This window comes from Seriola lalandi, unplaced genomic scaffold, assembly GCF_002814215.2.
Source record: "Seriola lalandi dorsalis isolate HSWRI2012SDOR001 ecotype SW California unplaced genomic scaffold, Sedor1 jcf7180002054387, whole genome shotgun sequence".
Taxonomy (NCBI): domain Eukaryota; kingdom Metazoa; phylum Chordata; class Actinopteri; order Carangiformes; family Carangidae; genus Seriola; species Seriola lalandi.
This window is the reverse complement of record NW_019524940.1, coordinates 183783-209986: the sequence shown is the minus strand read 5'-3', so window position 1 is coordinate 209986 and position 26204 is coordinate 183783. Positions and strand designations below refer to the sequence as shown.

At 38.8% G+C, this 26204-nt stretch overlaps 2 protein-coding genes across 6 annotated transcripts in view; both read left to right on the top strand.

Moving 5' to 3' along the window:
- The first annotated feature begins 157 nt into the window (after positions 1-157).
- On the top strand, positions 158-6914 carry mal2 (mal, T cell differentiation protein 2). The gene is made up of 4 exons (XM_023409274.2): positions 158-484; positions 1720-1890; positions 4255-4455; positions 5710-6914. Exons 1-4 carry the CDS (start codon positions 368-370, stop codon positions 5779-5781), a joined length of 561 nt encoding a protein of 186 aa, XP_023265042.1. The 5' UTR covers positions 158-367; the 3' UTR covers positions 5782-6914.
- A 3847-nt stretch (positions 6915-10761) lies between these two features.
- Positions 10762-26204, top strand: part of LOC111657203 (protein MTSS 1-like) — a 55122-nt gene continuing 39679 nt past the window's right edge. For all 5 annotated transcript variants that reach the window (XM_023409292.2, XM_023409289.2, XM_023409291.2 and 2 more), the window contains exons 1-3: positions 10762-11295; positions 13269-13330; positions 19240-19313. In XM_023409292.2, coding sequence (XP_023265060.1) covers positions 11224-11295; positions 13269-13330; positions 19240-19313 — 208 coding nt within the window. In that variant the 5' untranslated portion in view covers positions 10762-11223. The remainder of the gene's footprint in view (positions 11296-13268; positions 13331-19239; positions 19314-26204) is intronic.

Genomic DNA, 26204 nt, shown 5'->3' with positions numbered 1-26204 from the left:
CTTGCCAGCCTTGCACATAAGCTTAATCTTAAAAAATATATATACTTTAAATTGTGGACTCAAATTAAATTAAAAATTATTCTTTCAGAATAAAACCTCAACCAAGTAAAACCACCTTTGACACGGAAATAGCCTTTACTAAATGGCATTGTAATGTAGGAGCTTCCGTGAGGTCCGTGAATGCAGCACTGGTTTCCAGGGAGTGGCCCCTGCACCTGTCCGACCTGTTTGGGGATGGACACATGACTCCGGAGGAATTTCCCCCGTTGCTCCCGTCCTTTGTTTAACCGAGGCTTTTTATTGGGAGGCAGAGAGTGAGAGGCAGAGGAGAGGGGGAGACAGAGAGAAGAGAGAGGGTGACGGAGAGATGTCGGAACCAGCCACTAACCCCGCTGCCACCTCGTTCCCAGCGCCAACGATTTCCCTACCTTTGGGACTGGAAGTATTGAGGACTTACTCTGGAGCCCTTGTCTCTTTAGAAATAGTGAGTATCGCGTTTTTTTTTTTTCTTCAGAAAATTCAACTGTATGTTATTTTCTTACATATATCAGTGACCCAGTGGTGTTGTAGAAGTCTGCCTAACCTGTACTCTGTATTTCTTTATTAATAATTGATGGCCTTTTGTTGACCATGTCAAGTTAGAGTTTTACGTCCAGGCTACTAACACTGGCTGCTCAGTTTAAACGTTACCTGCACACTGGTGCCCATTGCCTTAGGCTGGGGTTTATTGCTCATGTTTGACAGCCAAAGCAAAGGCAAATGTGACATGTCTGGCCGCGAGGATCAAAACGCCTGTTTCCACCTGTGTAGGCCAAGGAAATTGCAAATGAGTTGTGAGCATCATCTCATTGCATAATATTAACAACTTTAACAGTCAGTAACCAATTCATAATTTCTGTTTTGAGTGGCAGCTTTATTTTCACCAATCATTTGACTGTTAACTTTTAGGCCTATTTGCAGCTGAAAGCCTGTGTAGATAGGCCTTAAGCTTGAAACAGTCAGTGAAATGAAAGTCAGTGAAATGCTGAGTCGTATCTGATGTTAAAACCTTTTCCAACATATATACTACCTGTAAACTACTACAGTCGATGGTCTATAAATAGTTGTTTTAAAGTTACTTACACCATCATAATATTTTAGTGCTTTAATCAGTTGTGTTACTTCCGTTTTTGCACCTTTGTCCAAAATAAACCACATCAAAGATAACGTTTGCTACTCTGACATACATTCTCCAACCAAACACAGTGCATTTTATCCATGTGGCCTTGCAATAACAAAATTTGCATCCTGGTTGCCAGCTTTAAACGGTGCAGCCTCATAAAGTTGATACCAGTGAGTTGCATGCAGTGGGGTAAACAGTTTAAATTGAGGAAAAACAGCACTGGTATCAGATTGGGAATAGGTATCTTAAGGTGAGGAATAGGAATCGTAATTTGGAAAAGAAAATGCTGGGTGTGTGCATCGCCAAGTACGATACACCATACCAGTCCACATATTTTGTTATACCTAAAGTCTTTCTAGTGTGTCCTAAACTGCTGACAAGCCTGTACCTATACAAATGTGTCCACTGAAACATTATGAACAATTAAATGAATCCAAGCTGTCTCTTTGAGATTGCCTTTGCGAGCTCCATCTTGAAGATTACAAAGCTGATTGCATATGCAAGAAAGGTTGTACTTTATCGGTCTCACCAATGTGAGTTTTTGTTTATATCCCCAGTTATTTGGTGGTTTAGTATGGATCCTTGTGGCTTCCTCCAATGTGCCCGTGCCTCTGCTGCAGGGCTGGGTGATGTTTGTCTCCGTCACCGCTTTCTTCCTTTCGTCCGCCTACCTCACGCTCCTCATCACTGGCCTGGCTGACCGCATCAACACTGACTGGAACTTCTTGGTAAGCCGCAGACAAATGAGCTGATGAGTCCGTTAGTCCTAATCCTAATTGTCTAACTTCCCATCTATCCATCCATGTCTTACTTCTTCATAATCCATTTTGACATCCTTCCTTGATTTAGAAAATACCAATGTATACCCTACACAAATAACGCAATTACAATTTAAAAGGTGGCACTCTATATTTTGTATTCTATACTTAGGAAAAGCAGTAACATGTCAAAAGGCACTATGAAACAACCAAAAGTGATTTAAAACAACATGTAAGTGCAGTCATTTAGCAAAAAGTCCAATCATTTAAGATTGCTGTAAGTGTTTGGTCATGTTGTTATGGCAGCAACTGTTTGGTGCATGAAAGTCAGAGATCTGGTTCAGTGGCAAAACTGCAAGTCAGTCTCATGGCGGTGGCAGTATTTCAGTTCAACTCAAGCTATGGCCTGTCTACATATTAAACAAGGACTGCTCCATGGAAGTTACAAGTCAGTTAACTTGTACCAAAGTGCATTACTGTAATACAGTAGTCAAATATACAATGTGATGCCTGTGTTTGGCTCTCTCTTTATTATTACTCTATTATGTATTATTTCTATTATTGTATGAGAACTAAATACTTTGTCAATATGATTGCTTGTAGATTACATAGTATTTTAAATCTAATCTTCACTGTGGCTGTTATGCAAGTTCAACTATGAGGAACAAAAAGAAACTTGTGATATCACCCACCACTGCCCGGCACTTATCCAAGTGTGTACACATATACTCTGTGTGTGCCCACATCAAGCCACTTAGTTTATTGAAAAAAGTAATTCTGACCAAATCTTATACATAGACAGGCCCCCTTTCTGCCATTTTTACTAAGGCAACCACTATACCAGTAACTATAGGGACAATTGAAACAAGTGCTCATTACATAAGTTACCAAAGTAAATTATGTCTCTTCTCTTCCAGTGTACAGTGACACAGCTCATTGATTTATTAGCTCTCTTATAAGTACATACAACGCTTTTTGTGACTTATTCAAATATAAGCAGTTACACTTCCTCATCCTAACATGAGTCAGAACCTGCAACAATCTAAAACCAGCAAAGCCTGCTGTCTTCTTTGAGCATGTTCTGACAATGACAGACATGAGTGACTGTTTAAATGCACACTAATCAGGTGGTTTGAAGGACTTTGTAGACCTGCTAGTAGTGATTCACAAACCTAACCTAAACAGGATCTATCAGAATACTCACACAAGTCCATACAACTATGATGATTTTCTTCATAGTCATAAATAGATTCAGTGAGTTCAGGGCTTATCATGGGAACTGGGGAAGCATACTTCTACTAGCTTAGCTAGCTCTAATCCTACTGAACATTTTGCATAAAAAGAGATATGATGGAAGATGCTGATACCCGTGACTGCAGCGTTTGTCAGCAGTTTCTATTTCAGTGGAAAGCAACACATTTAGGCTTGTTTCTGAGGCCAAAATTCAGATATAAAAATCAACCTAAGCTCATGTTCAGTAATTTACCCTAAAAGGAAATGTAACTACACATGGGTTAATAATAACATGGTAGTGGAGTAAAGAAATAATATGAAACGGTATTACATGACAGTCTTGGTATGCTGTGCAGGCCATTTTCAAATCTTGCCATAACTATGTTAAATATATCAATGATGTGAAAAAAGTGAGAACCAGTGACATGTTCTTATGTTGTGTCAGTGTAGGGGACTCTGTGTTAAGTCTGGGCTCTCAGACAGAGCCAGCCTTGCCTCAGGCTTCAGGCCCTGCTCCCAGGAGTAGCCAGGCATGTGAGGTTGTTTGTTTTCAGCTGAACAATGAGTGACATGGATGATGAGCTCACACCAAAGCACAACAAAGGCCTGACTGTAGTCCCGCCAAGCTCTTAGGATCGAACACACAAACTCTCATTAAACGTCTTTACTCTCTGACACGCCCTCACTCTCTTCCTCTCCATCTTCTATCCTATTCTCTGTCTTCCCATATTCTTTCTTGCCATCATGTTTGTTATATCTACAGTGTTATGCTTTATGCTTTACAATGAATTAAAATGGTTAATTCTCCGTTAGATGGTCTGGTTTGTAATATGAATGCCAAGGTGCAGGTAGCTGGAGTAACCAGGCAGCCATTGTCACCAGGCAGCCATTGTCTGATAATTATCCAGTGCGATAAACCTCACGTTGTTCATTCCTCTTTCCCACACTTTCTCCTGGGTAGTTGAATTTAACAGTTGTTCAGCAAGTTGACAAAAAAAAAACACACACACCACAACTTTACTTTGTAGTTGGGTACACTTGAAACCTGAACCTGAACTAGTTTGTGGTAATTTCTAATTTCTTCTCTGTTCTTTTTCCCAGGATGTGTTTTACCATTTTGTAGCTTTGCTTTTCTACTTTGCTGCCTTCGTGTTGGAGGCAGCAACTACAGCAGCAAACGGAGGAGCCCACATCAAGCCACTGCCTAACAGCACTGAAACCGTCATGTGCATAACCTACCCTCGAGGCAATATATTCACAGTCCTGAGTGACAAGCAATACAGTATTAATGTGGCGGCCACGGTGAGTGCTGTATATCTTTTCAAATTGTGTCTGTGATATTGTCTACTGCATAATCTGTGCATTTTAATTCATATTACTGAAGTTCACAGAGCTACTGTGTCTGAAAAAACATAGCCCAACATCAAAGTAATAGTGCCTATGAAAAGGCATGAGAGGATTTATTCATTACAATCATTGAAGCAAAACTAAATCTGACATCAGCGCTATTTCTCTCTCAATGAGTTCTGCCAGAAAAACACATCATTTGACATGTTTGTACAAAGTAACCTCCCCGCTGACTAAACTCTGGTTATGGTTTTGTTTGGGTTTAAACTTGCATGCACCTTTTGATACCATGCGAGAGAGAGTGTTTAAACAGAATATTGTGTATGCCTGTGGTGTCCAGCTATCAGTTAGATCTGTCAGGCCATAAAACAATGTGATAATTAGAACTACCGCCTCATAGTTGTACGCCTCTGCCAGCCAATCAACCTGCAGTTTATATCCACATCTGTCCAGACACATAATATATATATAGTGGAGAGTTTAAAAGGAAGTTTAAAAAAAAAAAAAAAGGTATTGTTTGTATTTTTAAAATAATAATTAGCATATGAATTCTTGAGTCATGGCCAAAACTGTATTTTCTGAGGTCACAGTGACCTTGACCTTTGACCACCAAATTCTAATCAGCTCTTCCTTGAGTCCAACTGAATTTTTATCAAAATCCTCTGAGAAATAGACGCCATGTTGGGTAATCTTGACAAAAATGTGTCCTAATCTCTATGCTGGCCAAAAACATAAATCTTCATGAACGTCATTAAAAAAAAAAAAAATGTTCAATTGTATGTCACTGGACAAATTTTCAATAATATGTTCACTTCCGAGTTCATGGATCAAGCCAGTTTGGATAATAAAACACGTTTTGTATGTGAACAGTATACTACTGTATATGAACAGCGGTACATGCAGCTCTCTTTGCATTTCATCTAAGCTTAATTTACCTTTAAATGTGAAAGCTATATACAATGGAAGGCTCAAAAAAGAGCACATTTCTTCTTTTTGGCTACTTCCTTCAGACTAGGTCCTTTTTAAAGTCAATTTGACAGAAAACTTTGATAATTGACAAAAATAATTATGTAAAAATGTCAAATATTTGCTGGTTACAGCTTTAATAATGCTCCACTTCCTTTGCTTTTATTTGTTTCAAACTTTACAAATTGTTTTTTTTTTTCTTTCCTGACCAACTTATTGACTTATTTTCTGTTTTTGTCTTAGATATTTGCATTTGTAGCGACACTATGCTACGGCTGCAGTATGGTGATGGGGTTCAAGAGGTGGAGGATGTAACCAGAACCAACAAACTAATTTTACAAATGCTTCATAACTTCAGCATGTATTATAACATCAGAGCACCATTCAAATCTCCATAGAGAGCACTGCTATATACAAACAATATTATTTCCTGATGGGAAACTCCTGTCAGCAAGCGATCACAGCATCAAAGCTACACTGGCAAAGTGTAGCTGACAAAGTTTCTGCCTCAGTCAAAACATCTGTCAAGAATTCTGGAGAATGACTGTTAAGGGTATTTTGAGAACAGTGTTAAAGAATAGGAGTTATTGTCCAGTTAGCAGCGTTTTAATTTTATTCCTCTACTGCTAATCTGATGATTTCACTGTTTGCAGCTTCCCTTAATATTGCCAGGAAAATCTACATGGGAAGGTTTTGCATTTTGAGGCTATACAGAATAATTCTGAAAGATGTAAGTGATGCCTCTGACAGTTATGGTTTTGTTTTCTTACCCACTTTGTTAATGTTACAGATATTAACCCATTTCCTAAGTCACATCCTCACTGGAAGAAATGTTTTCAGTCACCGCAAAAACATGTCTATGTATGCTGCTAAAGGGATAAGCACAACAGGACATTTAAAAAAAATGTTTTGGAAAGATCCTGAAAAGCAAAGTGATTGTTTTCACTGTCCTCCAGTTACTTTGGTGCTAAGGAGCTGCAAAGTCACTCTAGATTTAACAACTGTTCTTATATTTTTTATGTGGCCATTATTTAAAATGTGAATTGATCCGATATTTGAATTTCAAAGTTTTGATTACTTTTTATGAGCACTTTTTATTAAATTTTCTCAGTATATCTGGCATAACAATTTCTCCCAATATTGTAATTTTGTGCTACTCTGTCAATATTTATCACATAATAGTATCTGTTGCTGTTTGAACTTTCTGAGTGCTGTCCTGTATGGATAACTCCTGTGACTTACTACCAACCAAAGTCTGGGTTCAATAAATCTTATTGTGGTGAGATCTACTACAAACTAATCATTTAATTTGAGCATCAATAAAAATCATTTTATCAGCTACTATATTGAAAACTGATTAGTGGATTGTTTAAATATACAGTATGTTTTTAGTGTTTGACCATTATTGTAACTGTATTGATACATCATTAAATTGTCCAAATCAATAACTCTTACTTGCTACATGATTTATAGTTGTATTTATTGTATACTTTTGTTTGCAATAGGCTATTAAAATGTTATTAATTTAAAGTAGTTGAAAAATGAAGCATTGTTGATTTTGACACTTGCTGTTTGTGACTTTTTAAAATGTATTTTAGAACTACAGAAATAAAGGTTTTGAAGAAAAAAAGCAGCTTTTGTTTGGATGCATTGTTGTCTACCACAGTTTTTTTTTTTTATGTTACTACTATGAATCAAGTCAGAAAATTTCAAATCCTACATATAGGGGCTTTATGAAAGCAAACTCAGCAAGTGTACAGGGGTATACTGGTTTATAACAGTGTCCCAGGCAGCATCATTTCACAAAATCCTAAACCAGAACAGATACCATTACTCCTAAATATAATAGGAACATTTTCTTACCTCCAGCCCTGTCTGCTCACCAAGGGAAGGATTACTGAAGTGACACTGAAAGATACACAGACAAGGCCAGAAATATCCATAAATCCTTTGGAAGTTCACAACAAATCATCCCAGCCCCTGGTATCTTGTTGCTAAAAGCTTGCTGCTTTTTCAACAGATTGGCTTTGACTAGTAATGTGTAAATATGACTCTTCCTGTGTCAGCTGGGCTTTGAGAAAACACAGGCAGTTTCAGTGGCAGAACTCTGTCCATGGTGCTGGAACAGGACAGACCCTAGTGAACCACTTCACTGTTGGCACTACACACAGATGAACATCACTGGTGTCCAGCAAAACTTTGTGTGTAACCTTGAGTGGTCAACTGACTGGTTGTTTTAAGAAAATCTACTGTAGTTGTTTCAATAAACAAGTTAAATCACCTGTAGGCAAATACTTGGACTCGTAACTTTGCTTCTAATTTGCAGATCTGGCCAAACTAACTACAGAAAAAGAAAAATTTAATGAAATCAAATGAACATCTAATCATTGCACTGAATGAAGAACTGTAACAATGGTGAGCATGATTGTCCTCTTAATAACATGTTCCATCTGTTCTTTAATAAAAATAATGGAGTCCCTAGTTATATTGTACACAGGCCTTTCAACTAAGCCATTGTATCCACTTCAGCCATCTCCAGCTCAGGAAAACAGGAATCAACAGTTGGTAGCAATGAGAAAAAAAAGTGCTTTTCATATATGTATGAATTTGAGTTGTTGGCTGTGGTTACATGTTGCTCTATGCTGGTTTAAAGGAGTCCTATCCTTAGACAAAAACAGATTCAACCGTTTATATGTATAGGTTCTGTCATGGTCGAACTGGAGTTTTAGACATGAACTACATGTACAGTATGTTTCTATTTGTCAGTCAAAAGCAGTTTGGTCCTGCCCTGTACACCCCAACACAGTACAGGCTGCAGCTGCACACTTACCAGCTCCATCAAAATGCAGTTATGCAAAGTCTCGGATATGTCCTGCCTGTACTCTGCCATCAATGACATAAAGTCTGTGAAAGTTGAGAACAGGAATATGAGGGAGCAACTTATCCTGCGGCAAAATGAGTAGAGACAGGTGGAGAGCCAGTTCCAAGAGTAGCGCCAACAAAAAGATGAAGTCCTGAAAGGGATCATCAGGCTCGCCCAAAATCCCACATAGACTGCCTGTCCCTGCTTGCTCAAAAGAGAGCAAGCTAGACTGACTTTCAAGTCTGTTTTTGAGTCATAAAAGAGCTCTGGGTCAGCATGGTTTACTCTCACAATAAGAGAAAGGGTAAAACATAAAGTACCATTTGGATGATCTGATTAACAGTTCCTTATGGCAACACCCTTGAATCAACCGTTTTCAGTATTCAGTATGGCCATCAAAAAAGCAATACAACACGTAATGATACACTCCTGTCCACATACTTTTGTCCATTTTTGGTTTGCTTTATTTATTTATTCATTTATAGTTTGGGCTACTGTATAATGTTGCTCTATGTCTGCTGGACGTGTAAATAGGCAACTGTTCATTTACAAGTTTGTCATATAAACTTAATTGTTTCCAGCTTGTTTCTGCCACGCATCAAGTGGCCAAAAATGCCTTTATAGCACACAATCATGAATGCTGGTAAGTGCAGTGAAGACATTTTCATGAAGAAAACAGGCTTACAGGGTGACGTGGTGACAAGATGGCAGGCCAGAATCCAGAAAAATACACACAGGAAGAACCACAGGAAGAATAACCAGGAACACAACAGGAGCACGCGGTAACAACATGAGACAGAACGGACGAACTGACAGGAACACAGAGATTAAATGCACACGAAAGGAGCAGCAGGTAACGAGACACAGGTGCAACTAATTGGGGCGGGGCAGGGAATCACAAAAGGCGGGAAACACACTGAGGCAGGAAGTGAATATAACAGCAGCAACCTAAAAGTAATTTGTTTCAAAATAAAACAGGAAATAATATAGAGTACGGAAAGTCACTCAGGGGCAGATCATAACATGAAGCTTCTCTGGCTTTCTGGTAACCCCTGTCCTAATATTATTTATGCATCATTACAACTTCCTTTTGTGGCAATTAAAATGTAGTATTTATGCAATCATCCTGAATAGCAATGCATTATAATGATTGTGTATTGTTTTGAGAAATCTGAGAATTCCACGAATATTTGTAATAAATAACACAAATCAAACTTCTGTCAGACTTGACTATAAGCACATTGTCTTGCTTATTGCCTGTATGCAGCTATTTATGCAGCAACACATGAAAATCGAAAAGGGGTGGAGACTAGATTTTTCTCTGCTCTTTCTGTGCATATATGCATATGCTACTTAACACAGAGACCCTGAACTTAATAGTTAAGTGTGTACTGTAGTATAGTTTAGTGCACAATAGTACACAATATAAATATTTTCTGTTGAGAAGTCCGTAAGGCTAATATGGCTATCTTTGACAGAAATGTTAGTTCTTGCAGCAATTTATAAACATTTCAATCTATAAATGCCCCTAGGAACTATGATATTTATAGCAACCACACCATAATAGATTCATTATTTGCATCCGTGGATGAAATTAAAGTAACATTTCCATTTAACTCCCTGCAGTGATTTTATGTTATTTTTATTTCAGCCACTAGATGTCCCCCGTTATCTACAACCGCTCAACGTTGTTGCATGAGTTTTTATTTATGCCATGTTTATACATAAACACCAAAAGGTTAGCATAAACAAAAAATGCTGGTGGTGCTGTGCAATATTGTGCTTGTATCATGCACCCTCAACACTTACGAAATCAATCAAACTCACAGGGGTATGAGTTTTAGAAGAGATTTTTTTATGACTCTCCTATATATTCTGCTGTTTAATATCTGTCTGCGTACAGTAAAATGCTACAGAATGAAAAGCATCAAACAACTCGTGAATGGGCTTTATTTCCCACCGCTCACCTTTGCACTTCCCATCAATTATGATTCATAAGAGCATACTTACACCGGAAGTATCGCCGGCCTTCCATCACAATAAAAGGTCACATATTCTGTGCCAAAGTTTTACTTTAAAATTTTCCCCCGAGCTTTGAGCGGAACCTCTAATGTTTGATTCATGCGTTTAACTGAAGGAAACACTGTATATTGTGGTATCAGACTAATTTTTAGTTTAATTGTAGTAGTAATAGTAGTGGTATATAGGAATACCCCTTTCAAAGTGTCTTGCTTTGATTAACACTTGTCTTACTACTTCAACCAAATGCTAATTTTGAAATTACACAAAAGTATAATTAACATTATATTAGAAGGACGGATATATTTAGGGTAACGTTAAAACCTTCATTAATCCAGCATTTTATTTTGGTGGAAAATAAGCAACCGGAAAAGCCTTTTGCCCGTATTCAGTTAGACTTGACGCTTATTTCTCGTGTCGTTTCTCTCAGTGTTGAGACGGCAGTGTTGGTATATCTCTGTCTGACTGTGGGTATTTACCTGTCAAGACAGCGAATAACGTTTTTAGCTGAACGCCGTGGATTATTTCTAGTTTCGACTAGCAAACTGCAAAACATTACCTTGACGGTACAGCCATGGGTTTGACCGAGTCGGCGTGGAGGGGAGAGGGGGGTTTAAATTTCTCTTTTCGTCCCAACAGCGTCTTTTGATTGGAAGTAAACGGTTCAGCAGAGCAGAACTGAGCTGCGTTTCTGTACAAGTTTGACAGAGTTAAAAGTTGTTGTTCATCAGTGTCAGAACAGCAGAAACCATTTCACACAGGTTAGTTCGTTTTTGTTATTTTCAATTGGAGTTTTTGGTTTTCCTGGAGAGCGGAGGTGGCGAACTGAAAGCGGCTCACCGAGTCGGGACTGACCAGTGGAGTTGGTCCTGAAAATGGAGGCTGTGATCGAGAAGGAATGCAGCGCGCTCGGAGGACTTTTCCAAACTGTTATCGGAGACATGAAAGTAAGAAATTTTAAGTTTGCAACACGAGTCGTGTTATCTAAGAGCAGTTGAGCAAAATCTGACTCTGGCGGCTAGTTAACTTTCCAAACATCCACTTTGGTTGTGAATTTGGATTTCCTATAAACATTAACTAAACAAGAAATTCATGTTATTAAGCAACGATAATTTCGTGAGCTAACTGTCAGACTTCTGAACAACTATGAGCCACACCAACCTTTTTTATTGTATATGTAGAAGTCGATAAAAACGGAGTAGAGCTGAGTCAATTTAGGATATTGTTTAAAATGTTTGTTAATGATTGCTAGTATAGTGATTCTGGTCTTACCATATATTCACCTGCATTGGTTCTCGTTTTGTGGTAGTTAAATTATTACATTTGACTGCAGTCTGCTCCATTCTTGTCTATTCTCTTGATGGGGAAAAAGACGTTAATTTGTTCCGGTTTGAAGTGGATGCAGCAGTCGACATTGGTTAAAGGCTAAATAGGGCAACATCAGTCACAAAACTAGGGCATCTTATTTTGATGTTATTTTTGACAGAGCTTGGCTGATGAAACAATTAGCAGATTTCCCAGCTGTTGTACTTGACTGGAGGAATGCAGGGAATGTGGCTGTCAGGGTAGAAAATTGTCCACAGGGTCTGAAGGCTTTGACATGTGTAGGTCAAATGGCCAGCCATAGGGTCTCCTAGAGTCACAAAGTTTGTTATGAATACTGCTCAGACATTCAGCACTTCTCAACATCCTATGTCTCACTTGACTAAGCAGTCCCCCTGTTTCTTAAGTGTCAGGGGACTTTGCAGCCAGACAACACCAGTGAAAATATGCAAATAGCTAGTGCTTTGCTTTGTCTTTACATAAGCTATTCAAATTTTAAGTGTTCCCTTTCTTTTACAGAACTACTGGATGGGGTTGTAGACTCAAGGAACAAAGTGACATCTCACTGACTTTCTATGTAAACCTAATCTGTCAACAAGAGTGGAGAATGCAGGGAAAGCTCATTTGCCATGGTTCTAGAGTGTGTTTGATATCTGCACTAGAGCAGCTGATAGTGATGACCTCTTTAGAGAGAGAAAGCTATACTAGAGACACCAGAGATTTAAAAAAAAAAAAAAAAAAAAAAAGGGATGTAAGGGAGACTCTGAGACACAAAGAATGGGAGCAAGAGAAGGGGTTACTGTAGGTAGAGAAATGGTTGTTGGGTGTAATGTTTGACAGCATAACATGACATTCCTCAGCCCCCTGAGAGTAGTAGCACATCAGTGACAAACATGTGCTCATGCTATATTCATCACTTTGTCATGTGCTGCGTTACTACTGTGCTGTGTTAGCCTCCTCTTGTCGATGCATTAGGCCACTTGTTCTCTGTGATAGTTTTGATAAAAGGCTCTTCAACTATTTTCAGACCGGGACCTGAATTGGGTAAATTTAGAGTCCCATTGGGAACCAGGCTCATTATACTATAGTATTAGTGCCCTTGTTGTGTGGGGATCTTTCCAAAAGAGGCCTGTGACCCATTTTTCAGCCTAACACATGCAGGACATGATGGTAATGTCTGTTGTCCCATTAATAGATAACATGATAATAAAAAGTTAAACAAAGTAGGAGCAAACTGAAAGCAAGCTGTTTGGAAATATTTGAAAGTAAGTTGTCATTAGATCTTAAGTCTGTATATAGATCACACCTCATGCTTTTCCATCACATACAAAACTGCAAAACTTATTCTTACATCCCAAATTCTGAGATTCCCTCAGGTCTTCTGGCAGCAATATGGAAAAACATATTTTGGGCGGTGACTTAATTGGGTAACATATATGGGAAAGCATAAGGCTTGGTTAGTTCTGTTAAGCCCTGCAGATAGGGTGAGGCATCAGTATGGCATCATGTTGATTGAACTGTTATGTAACTGTGGGAATATTGAAATGTGTTCTGATGATTGTGTCAGTCATGTTTGTGTCCCTTTTTTTTACCACAGAGCAGCTACCCTATTTGGGAGGACTTTATCACCAAGGCTGGCAAACTGCAGTCACAGCTCAGGTGAGAGCATGTCTGTATGCACGTACAACACATTTATATGTTTCTGTGTGTTTTTATTAATAACATAAACTATAACAAACTATTACAATAGATAAAATTAAAAAGAGGGGTAATCAACATTTTCAGTTAGTCATTAAGTTGCTCCAGTAATTTCAATATTACACAGGCTAATGGTGTTAATGATTTAATTTATTCATTTAAACTGATGTAGACATTAAGTACATTCCCATTCACCTGTTTTAAGCATATTTATATTGCACATAAAAAAAATTTGTAGAAATACCAGAAATATCCCCCAAAAAAGGGTTTAGACTTGGAAAAGGTGATAAAAGAAAAATGGGTCAGCGTATAAATCATGATGTACATGAGGAATGTGACTTCCTCTAAAGCTTCCGCTCCACTGGATTGACAAGAAATTGCTGCCAACAAAAACATCAGATCTGTGTGGTCTGATGAGTAATCTTCCAAAAATGAATATATAAAACAGAAATGCCAAATTTCCATCATGTTTTCCAGATTATTGTTGTTTGTTTGAGGTTTGACTAGCACTCTTTTAATTATGTCATCTCACAGCACGATCTTCTTCTGTAACTAGCCCATTTTTATCTAGGAATCCCACTATATCGCTGCTAAAAAAGACCCCTCGTTATGCCACCTTTGTTGTTTACACTGAACTAGATAAGCTGGCATTATGCTACCCCAGTGTGTGATTTGTATATAGCACGCCAGCGTTCTGGAATCCGAGGCGTGACGTATAACACAGCAGTACTGGTAGGGAAATACTACTGTGATTGTTACATAACCGATACCCTGCGTTATTTCATTCTATCAATGTATTTGTATTTTATCTGGCTTTTACATTAGATGTCAGTGTCAGTACTCTTCCCAAGAAGTTTAAAATGGCCATGTGTCCTGAGACTAACAAGCACTGACAGTTTACATAAAAGCCCAATGTCTTAGCTATACTGTCCAGAGGTCAATATGTGTTCTTCTCCCCCATTTAGTCTTCTTTAAGCCTGATTTAATTTGTCTTTCTAATGCTGTATATTTGGACACCTCATGCCAAAATTATTCCAAGTCTTATGCTGACAATGGATGCCAGTCCCAGCCACCTCTCCTAGTTGGCTTTAAGTGGCCACGTGTCAAGAGACAAACAACCTATGACAGCTGAAATAAAAGCTCATTGTCCAGCAACTACTGTAAATACGGATGTCCCGTGGTCTAAATTATTTTTTGATTAACAATGCATGGCAGTTCTCTAGCCATTTAAGTGTCCACGTGTCCACAGACAGACGAGGATTGACAGTTGTATAAAGGCTCAGGGATTTAACAATACGTTCCAGGGGCCACTCAGTGTCCCATTCTTCCATTTTCGCAATATTAAGACTGATTAATGGTGATATGTTATTCAAGTGTCTCCATCATTGAGGGGTTAAATATGTGACCCTGCCATGCTAAAGCTTAGGGGAGTATTTGTGGCCTTGTTGCTAATGACTGGCTGTTTAGCAGTAGGATGTCTGTGTGTCTGGACAGGGGGGCAATGACAAAAGAACAAATCTGCAGTTATTGTGCTAGTGAGAAGGTGAGTTGAACCTACACTATGTCAGTGAGATATCTTTACCCTGTCATAGTAGGTCAGTAGTTGCTTGATGATGAAGATGTGTGTGAAAACTTTGTCTTCAGTCCAATATATCAATATGCTATAATGTATAATCATTGTCCCATATTTGACCTCTTCATTTTGCAGCTTTACACCACTATCTTGTTCTATCAGGATTAGTCCAGTGATGGTCCCAGAAAAGATCAGTTTCTCCTTGACAGAATGAGTTGAGTGTCATTCATCTAAAAGCTTGGCCTACGCCCCGCTCCAGGCTGCAGTGGTTGTGGCATATGGCTGGCTGTAACGATGCCCTTGCTGCTGGAGCACTAATAAGAGTGTGCTATCTGGGCTTGCTCTTGGTGACCTACAAATAAGACTTTTTCTGTCTGCTTTAAAGCTGGTCTCAAGCCACTACAAATGTGGCCAAATTAGACCTTATGACTACATGATAATCTCCCACCCAAAGACCTCTTTAATCTGTTTAGGGACTGGACTCGATAGAGGTGCACACTCACAGTAAAACACAAACACACCCACCGTCCCTCCTTGGCCTGGATAAGTGACTAGCCAGCAGTGGTAGTGGCATATGTCTGTTTGTGTAATGACATCCTAAGGCAGACTACTCTGTAATTTAGCCCCTCTGCTCCCCTCTCACAAAGCGACTAGGAAATCAACCAATTACAGTGTTGGGGCTGTTCTGTCATTTTTTGGTCCAAATATGCTGTTTTTTTCTGGCTATTCTGATTTTAAGCAGCCATTACACACACATACAACATACACACTCACACACACACACACACACACACAAACACACACACACACACACACACACACACACACACACACTTATATATACTCACATATATGCATGTGCACAGAAGAAGCTTTGAAGAAAGTGGGCAGGGTGGAATATAGGCTGGCTGATTTCTAATCACAGTCCTCTTTTAACTTGTGAGTGTTTGGTCTGGTTGGTGGGTCATGGTTCATGCAGCTGTGTCAGAGCAAGGCTTACACAGAGGCCCCCCTTCTCCTGGTTTAAAGTTCATGATGTGAAGAAAAAGACCACCTTAAAACTTCAAATTCAACTTATGAACTTTAAGTTTACAAAATTTATTTGGGCTCAAGAAGGAGGCCTTTCTATGATGCAGATGAATTACAGTCACATTCCAGTTTCTGTTGAACTAAGAATGGTTGGGGGCAGCAGCACTGACTGTATCATTGTCAGAAAGATCATTCTGCTGTACTACAACAGGGTCTATGGGGAGTTTAGATTGGCTTGGTCAAGGCCTTGCAGAATAGATATGTTAAAGTCATTTGTCTTGACTCCAGGACAGGGGCGTTTGCAGATTTTAAGGCCAATGGTAGCAGTCATGTCATTGTTGGAGTACTGTGCAGAGCTGAAAGCTTGTAGCAGCAATGTTTTTTAAATATTTATTTTATTATAATATTTATTTTATTTTTTATTTTATTTATTTTTTAAAATCTGTACAGCCACAGAAGTCTTAAGGCTTTCTGGCTGACTGTCAGAGCTGAAATTAAAACCTGATTATTTTGTCCTTGCAATTTAGTATTAATTTGCTTCTTGAGAAGTTCCCCAATTTCACTGTCGATTGAGCCGGAAAATATGTAAAGTTTCACGTTGAATTCTTGCAGTGCTGCTGTTTAAACAATTTTCTGTGGAGTGTTAAGCTATGATTCTTCCCTTTCCTCTCATTGTACTGATAGTAGTTGAAAGTGTATATATAAAGTGTATGAAAAGCACAGAACACACTACAGCAGATAGTCATTACTAGTAATTGTTGTAAACTACTGCACACTGTTCTTCAGTGCTCTGGTGCACTGATGCTAAAAGCAAGCTTCAGTTAAAAACACTGCCCACATAAACCTGTTTTGGATCAATAAGTAAATGTTGACTGCACAAGACTTTGGTGCAAGTGCAGGTAAAGTATGATCCACCAATGTTTACATGTTATAAATTAGTGGAGGCAGATATCAGTTGGAGGTTCCTCGGGTGCCCACACTGGGCTGTAAATAGAAAGGAATGTGTGTGTGCCTGCGCATATGTTTCTTTTTCCATTTGCAGGACACACCCTTGGATCTTTTGGTCAGATCTGCAACAACACAGCACATATTAGCCAATATTACATTGGGTTTTTAAGTTATAAAGGAAATTATTGTTCCATCATTGACTGAATGCTAAGACTTGGCAGCCACTTGAATGTAGAAACAATAAACAACCTTAAGTCAAAATTATGTTTTGCCTCAAGGTTTTGTATTGTTTATCAGTTGATCAGTTATGTTCTGGTTTCCCTTTCTGTCATGCTTGCAGCTGTAACTTGCTGAAACAACTGACAACTTCAACAGTCTTGAGACAGTTGAGATAAAAAAAAAATCTAAACATTTTAGCTTTAATGTTGTTTCCTCTAACCCCAGAAGACATGCATTAAAAGAGTAATCCACCATTTCAGCATTGGATTCATTGTTGGACAGTTTCAAAAAACATCAAATTTGACACAGCAGAACCAGAGGTATTGTTGTTATTTCACGTATCCTTTTCAAAGCCCTGCACCTACATTACCCATGTTACAACTTGACCTCTTGCAGTGCAGTTGGAGATTTTGGTGTGTAATGCTCATAATGGGTAATGTAGTCTCAAGCAAAGATGATGAGTGGGCTACAGAGGCCAGGTACCCCCACTTCTTTCTAACCCCACACCCCTAGACTATTTTATTTCTCCAACTTCAGTCTTCAGGACCAATCAATGCTGCCTCAAGTGACATCAATTGAGGCAGTTTGTCAGATTTAGGGAGCTCTCTCACATACATACATACATCAGTAACAGACTGATATGTAAAATCAGTTTACTTCCTGTTTAAGAATATCACCCCACTTCAAGCCCATGCATTAACAGCACTACTGCCACTGCCAGTGAACTTTAAAATACTAGGTTCCATCGGCAAGTCAAACTTGAGTCACCATTGTCTTATATTGAGCTATTGTTTTCTGCCCAGCTGTGAAAGGTATCTGTCTAGAGTTTGTATGGAAATTCAAAGTGTTACAAGGGTTTTCTGTTGGCCCATGGAAGGTAACAATTGTTTTCAAATTACGGTACTCAAGGTTAGAAGAAACAACCTTTTGTGACTGAACATGCCTTGGAAAATTTCCAGACAATTGTGTTTTTCTTTGTGTAGCATTCATGACTGATAGTCTTGTCTCTGCTGAGGAGATCAGATATCGCACACATACACGTGCACACACACACACACATACCAAGGGCCTTTTATCTCAATACCCGTGATCTTCATCATGAGAGGTGTGTTGTTTCTGAAGTAGGCCAGTCTGTGTTGGCCACTTAACCAGTCAGCTTTCCCTCCAATGGGGCAGCCTTTTGCCAGCTAGCAAAGTAACCGGTCAGACAGGAGGCGAGACAGGCAATCAATTGGAATACCACTAAAGTGGTGTCTGTAATGACTAAAACAGAAAGTAATCTTACACCAAGCTCCCATTTCTTTTTTATGACGGGACTGGATTTTGCCCTCTCTTCAGTCTGTTATGTATAGGCATAGTTGTACGCTGCAGTTTGAAAATACTTGGTAAATTATACAAGATGACAGATAAGCAGGTATGAGTTGCGAACTTGTCACGGGCCCCTGTTCCATTTCAGAGCTGTACAGGGTAGATCCCACACTGAACCTTTCACTGACCTGTAAGTGTGGCAAACTAAGCTGCTCTGCTGAGCCGGACAGATTCCAGTGGTCTCTAAGTAATCACATAGACATTCCTCACACAGCAGGGTACGTTTAAGTTTTAACTTGCATACATACACTTTCAATATAGACATGCACAATGATACTTACTTTCATTTTCAAATTATCACGGGTAATATTAGTGACATAATCAAATGATGCAAATATCACCCCTGTAGGACACATATGCTGCATACATGTGCAAAAGATGTTTTTTTTCCCACTTTCAGAGGAAAAGGAGGCCTAATACATATGTTTTCGTCATCTTATCAGTTTATGTCTTTGCTGGCCAACACCTGTATGTAATTACTGCAGATCAGCTAGTAACATTGTGTGTGTGTGTGTGTGTGTGTGTGTGTGTGTGTGTGTGTGTGTGTGTGTGTGTGTGTGTGTGTGTAACATTTGACTGATTTGAAATCCAGCTTCTGCCTGAGTATTGCACTGGGATTTTTTTGCATAGTTTTTATTGCTGTAAGTTGTTTCATATCAGTAGAGTCTATTTTTTTTTCTTTTTTTTTTTTCTTAACCTAAACCTAACCCCCTGTCTTCGTCTTTTCTCCTAGAGCGACAGTGGTTGCTGTGGCTGCCTTCCTGGATGCCTTTCAGAAAGTGGCCGACCTAGCTACCAACTCACGAGGTAGGAATATGCACACAGATGTGACTGAGAGTGAAATGAGTGGTCTTCTCTGTTTATTCCTCATGTCTTTAAGGAATTAGGATACTGTCTTGACAGACCCCTGTTGCCATACTGAGCTGACTGGGTTAAATCAGTTAACTCACTGTTTAACGGTGTGTGAGTCCGGGCACCTATGTGTTAGTGTGTTTGTCTGTATAGCTCTGCTGTGCAAGTCCAGTCTTTCACCCCACTGTGCTGAGAAGTTCTGTGGGTTGTTTGCTTTATCGTATAGGTAGTAAATCCGTCAGTATGCTGTCTGAAGCTCTGCTGCTGGCTTTGTCTTCGACCTCTACCCTTTTTCGTCTGCTTTCTGCCCCCCACCCCCACCTACACCCCACCTCTGCTACATCTGGACTCTGGTAGAGTCTGCTTCAACTCTGTATGTGTGTGAGAGGCAAAGAGAGAAAGTGAGAGATCTCATCTCTCCCTAGCTTTGACACCTCCAGCCCTGTTCCACACTATTAATAGGAGCTGAGAGAGACACACACATTCATCACCTCACTCACTGCAGAGAGAAAGAGAGGGAGGAACAGAGCTAAAGAGAGATGGGGGAATATAGAGAGTCATCATTCTCTCTCCCCTCTCCCTCTTTCTGTGTAACACACACAGTATAAATGTTTGCCATGAAGGAGTCAGATTCAGTGAGCTGAAGAGCATTGCGTCATCTTTCATCTGCTCTTACATCATTTTCTCTCCCCATTTTCTCTACATTCTGTGTCTTAGGTGTACAGTATAACATAACGCCCTTATCATTTATGTGCCCATTTGCTCAGATTTCACTTTACAGCTGAGCTCTGCAGCAGAGAGGCAAACATGGATAATGAGTTATAATACACTGTTCCCTGACATGCTGCTGTCTGTATCACAGGTGGATAACCTGTCCACATGACAGTTGTACCAGGGTATTATAATGATAATGATTACCTGAATTACAGGCCATATTTTCAGTAATGAGCCATTTCTATAGATTTACATATTCCTAAAAACCCTATACCCCTGGAAGGTGAGGCAGACTGTAAGGGTACCACATTTTTTTTACCACTTGCCTGTAAGCCTTTATTTTGCTTAACATACTTTGTACGGGCTTATGAATGCTTTGACATCTTAATATGGTAAATAGCTTTTAATATGAATATATCTTTATCCTCTTATCTGTATAATTCTTTATCTTTAAATAATGGAATTAAATAAAATGTTTATGACTAGTTTTGTGCTGATAACCCCTTTGAGCTTGATAATTTTTTGCAGTAACTCAAATATCTGGGGAAAATACCAATTTGGGCTACTGTTTTAATGGAAACTAGATCTATCTGAAGTCCCATCACACATACACACACACACACACACACACACACACATGGGTACACACATGCAGACTTTGTCCACCTAATGACTGTCTTCCTGCAGATAGGGTTGTTTGAGTTTTCCATAGTGATTAAAGAGTTTTTGAATTGGGCATGCTCCAGAGAGCTCTGATAGCTGCTGTAATGACCACCATGTGTTGAGAAAAGAATAACATTGATAATGAAGTAAAGGTGTCATGTTTTTGTATTTGTATGCTTGCTTGTTTTGAAGTTTTTTATGTACTGACCTAATTCACAGGCCTCTGAATCCATTCCGTTTTAAACACATTGAACAGTTGCTAGAAGACAGCAGAGTGAGTCTGAAATAAAGTTTTTCTCATCTCCCCATAAGTTAACTTATTTTAAAGATACTAGCAATATGGTGTCTGTGGTGGCCATGGTTTCTAGTAGGTTAGAGGCATGAAAAATTGGATGGTCCCCACAGCAGCCCATAAAATCTGTTTGGGAAAGAAAACTTGATCTCTGGAGTATAATTTACTGAGGGCTCATTTGTCACCAAACCAAACTGCTCTGCTGGATTCTACTGTATCTACAAAACAGTTGTTATGTGCATGTAATGGACCTCTAGAAGTGCCCGGGGTAGGCGTCTTTGTGAAAATATCACCTTCCTCTATTGTTCACTTACAAAGCAGAAGAGCAAAGTGTATTCTCTAAAGATATCACAGCCTGTGTGTGTGAGTGTGTGTGTGTGTGTGTGTGTGTGTGTGTGTGTGTGTGTGTGTTTGCTACAGTAGCTTTGAAATTAAAGAGTTTTGGCATGGCTTTTTGTAGATCAAAAAAGTACAGACTGACACACACCATTTTCTGTTTGCTCATCATAATTAGCCAGAGGCCGCTGAGGCCACATTATACACACAGTTGTTCCTACAGCCATCACTATGGTAACAGCATGGAAATCAGTTGAAGGGCCAAAGTAAAAAAGTAAACAGCCTTTCTTCTTCCTACCACCACAACTGTTAATGCTCTTCTCACAACAATAATAAAGGTGCACAAACATGAAGGTAACCAGAGATTTGTCAGTGCACATATTAAGGGTCATTTACTCTCTTAATCATGAGAACAAAACTTTCAGCCGCCCTTGTAAATGATTTTACCGTTGTAGCCTTGCAGATATTGGCCATGATGGTAGCTCATAAAGATTCAGGGGTTTATCTACAGACTTCGAAGGCTTTGATATGTGACAGCTGTTATGTTTATTGGTGTTTAGATGAAAATTACTTTTATCACTGCTATCAGTGAAGCAGCATGATCAAAAAGGAGTCTCTTCACAACTTGAACCTTGGACAGCAATTTTGTATTCACATATGCATCCTTGTAAAATGTGTGTGTTAAATGATCATGCCAAACGTGTGCTTGTTTTTTTTTGGTTTTGTTTTTAAAAGAGCACTCCCATTTAAGAACCAGCCAATTTTCACTTACATAGTATACTCTGCTTTTGTACATTTGTAATTCATACTGTCAATATGTTGTGGGATTAATAAAGTTAATCTAATCTAATCTAATATAAATTGTATCAAAGAACGGCTGAACAGTATCAGAATGTTTATGCTTTAGTTAAAGGGTAATTTTACTCACAAATTCAAAAACTCTTCCGGTGTGCCAGAACACTGGTAGAGATTGATTTGTACAGCGGCCCATTGCATTACCACTGGAGTTGCTTAATTATTGTCATAATTTCAATGTGTGAAAGGTGGTTTCAAGCTCTTCAAAGAAAATCTTCTCTCTGAAATGACTCAATGATTTCATGAAGTTCAGGGTATTAAGAGAAAAAAAACACCTTGTGCACAGAAGCTGACCTTTTGCCAAGATGTCTTTGATTGCTCTGACTATGGCCTATTCACAACTTCTTTCATATAAAGATAGATTAGTCCCACTGTTATCAAATTAGAATGTAACTCAAACAATGTCATTATCAGTGTTGACAGACTGTTAGAGTAGCTCTCTCAGGCCTGCTCAGCAGCTGTATAAGTTATAGTCAAACATTGTTTTGTCCTTATTACATCCTTGATATTAGTCATATTGAAGTGTATGTGATATTTTAATTCAAGTGAAGTTAACTGAAGCAAGACTGAACCTAACAAATTAATGCAAGTGGTTTTCCATTAAAACATGTCTGTTGATTTATAATGAAAGAACTGTGTCAGCATTGTAGTTATAATTGTGTCATGCAGAACACATTGGGGTTGTGAAAAAACCTTTGAGTGTAAATATCAGTAAATACTCTTTGCATGAGCTAATCCTTGTGGTGTAGTAAATGCCTTCAACTGAGTTTTGGAAAAGCTCCATTGAAAGACTGTAGGTTCATATAATGATCAGCTGTTGCATGCTATTTCTGTTTGTGCATTCGTTTAGTGATATATTTTAATTGATTTATGAGAACCAGATGTCTTCAACAAAGCCTGCAAACCTGGGACGCTCATCTAGTCTTTTCATTACAGACACTAGGTTGAAGACATACAGTTAAGGCTAGAGAATAAATGAGGATTAAGATGCAATAATTAATGGTAAACTCACTATGAGAGATATGCATGTGCTTCTTTTTATGTGAAATTCTAACTTATTAGTTTACAGTTGAGTGAAATAAAATAACTGGAATGCCAAGTGGAGAATGTTTGAATAAAAGAAAGAAAGACAGACTTAAGCTTCTGACAAAGCCTTTCTTTTCCTCTGTTGTGCTCTATTATTGTGGCTGATGTGTATTGAAGTTGACAGTGAGCATTTGCAGATCTGCTTTCTTTAGTAGAACAAACAAACGTATTTGTACATATGTATGTGCAAACACATTTCTATTTTATTCAAGATCCCCCTTTCCTGATCGTTTTAGTCTATCCCTGTGTACATGTTTTTCATCCAGTTGTTTGTTTTCTGTACTCTGCATTTGTCCTTGCAGCTCTGTTTATTTTAGCAGTAGGTGCTGAGCATGGACAGCTTAGCTTTGGCTACTCCATGTGTTTTCAAAAGAGATTAGACTTTTTTTTCTAAAACATTGGTTGGCTGGCTTCGTCTGTCAGCCGTGAGGTTCTCCAGAAATGACCTGAGCACAGTTTTACACTGGTTAATAATTCAAGAAAGTTTAACAGTATACATGCAAATGTTTGTCCCACTCACATGGGACAAATGAAACTCACCTTAAACTCAGTGCAAGACGTTCTTGAGAGACTAAAAAGCTATACCATGTTAGAAAGAGACTTTTTCTTTGTTATGCATAGTGTTGTGTGTCAGTGTGTCATATCAACAACAAAGGTTTTTTTTTTCCTGAACATTTTTTGTTTATCCATGACAAGAGCTTGTTGATTTTTAAGACTTTTAAGATTGCCTTGCAGCAATTCTGATGACAGAAGATTAGGTCACACAAGTGTGTTTAAATTATATTTGTTTGCTGTCTTCACACAATCCAGTGACTCATTAACAGAGGAACTGAATTAAAAGCATATTTTTGTCTGCCTCTCACTTATTCCTTTTAGGTCTGTCACGGTTTGTACTCTTTTGTGCTTCTTTTTTCTCCTGTCCCCTTTGCCACTTTTTTCTTTCTTTCGTCCTTCTCATTCTATGTATTGCCTTTTCTTTAACCTTCCTACTCTCTGTCCCTGTATCCTTCTCCCTTATGTCTTTTCTCTTTAACCGCTGCCCACAAAGGTGAAAACATTACACGCTGTCATATGCTTATATCCATGTACTGTTGACACAAGGACATGCACATCATGCCCCTACAGAACTGCCTCTGCCTTGAAGCAGTGTGATAGTGTTTGCTTTGATAGGTCTAATGGTTCTATTTGATTTAAACTCATCTGATTATGCGTTAATGATTAAACATGTTCTAGGCCTGACTTGATAGAAGTGCTTAGACATCAACGGCCACATGGAACAATGCCCAGGAGACTAAAAAACAAGCTAATACCAAGAGGTAACTGTGCAGTTGTTGAAAGGAAAAATGTGACACTCTGGGCAATGGGCTGAGGATCCTTACTTATCTCACAATTCAATTAGATTTAAATTGGAGGTGGTAGGATTTGACCACAAAACAGTTTTAGCTCCAGATGCACATGACCACTTTTGATAGGGTTGGTTTGATTGAGAACCAGAATATATCCATTACAGTAACTTTCTTCTTGATACAGAGTGTAAAGCACTTGTCAGTAGACAGAATAAAGACATATTTTATCAGAGTGAACTTGTTGGAATCAGATAATTAATCTTGGTTAAATTAAACATTTTAAATGAGCAGAATGGTTCACATTGATTCACATCACATTCTGTCAATAATCTCCTCAACTCATTATCACCTCCTCTAAAATGTGACTTTACTGCAGGATATAAAAGTAGCCATCTGTGGAGAGCCCTCTGAAGTCTGGTGAAGTAGTTTTTTGCATCAGCGCTCAGTTGTCATGATGCATCTAAGATCCATTTATCTTTCCCACGAGGTAACTAAGCAGTTTAGAAAATGGACCCAGTGAATCAAAGAACAGGGTACAACATAAGTTAAAAAAACAAGTATATGATGCATCAACCATCGTTCAAAAGAAAGTTTATTAGACAAGTACAGCATTCACACTCGAATAGTAGCAAGAGGACAAAGAATTAACTTTATGGGCAAAACAAGCATGTCGGTGATTCCATAAAGCCAGACCAATAGCTTTGAAATTCAACTTCGAATTTTGTGATCATTTTTGCTAAATTTCAGCTGTTGGTTGAGACAAAACCATGCAATCTGAACTGTATTCCCTCCCTCTGAAAACTCGAAACAGCAATGTCGTTGGTGAAGAATGAGACAAAGCCCTATTGAATCCATGAAGAGAGAGAGAGAGATAAAGAGAGAAAAGGGGCAGAAGAACAAAGACGAACTACTCTGGAGAATAATCATTTCTCTTGTTTCATCAAGCCTCAGTTCATTTTCCATGTAGATCCCCCGTTTCCCTCTGTTTTGTATCAAATTATAGTTTCGTCATAGTTTCCTTCTTCATATAATGGGCTTGTTTATGTGTCTGTCTCTCTGTGCCTCTGTCTGCATTTTTTAGCTTGTTTGTGTGTGTGTTCGTATATACCAGGGCTACCTCTCTGCAGTATAACATTCACAGAGTAAGTATTAGAGTGACGGAGAGGTTGAGTTGTGAGATTTCTTCCGCGTCAGCCTCGTTGAAACAGCTGATGGTAACCAGGCTGCACAGAGAGATGAGGTCATTCCATACAACAGACCAGACAAGGAAAGCCAAAGTTAAAAATAACACAGTAATGCAATTTTGACCCTTTCCAGGAACTGCATATTGTTGGACTAAAAACAGATGAGAATTACTTCAATATATTTTCTCAAGTCAAAGGCCATTATGACAAAGACAACTGTATATTACTGTTATGCAGACAGGGATGTACTGTAGGAAGAGTGATTAGCATCTCAACATCTCATTAGGTTCATAAAGAGCAAGTTTTACCAGTTTGAGTCATAATTAGAGGGCAGGTTTGTTTGAGGGCGGGGGGGGGGGGGGGGGGGGGG

What these genes read in the sequence shown, in the direction of transcription:
- mal2 (XM_023409274.2), top strand. Translation starts at nt 368, where the DNA reads ATGTCGGAACCAGCCACTAACCCCGCTGCCACCTCGTTCCCAGCGCCA. An exon ending in CCCTTGTCTCTTTAGAAATA is followed by an intron (nt 485 to 1,719) that starts GTGAGTATCGCG and finishes TTATATCCCCAG; the next exon opens with TTATTTGGTGGTTTAGTATG. An exon ending in ACACTGACTGGAACTTCTTG is followed by an intron (nt 1,891 to 4,254) that starts GTAAGCCGCAGA and finishes TCTTTTTCCCAG; the next exon opens with GATGTGTTTTACCATTTTGT.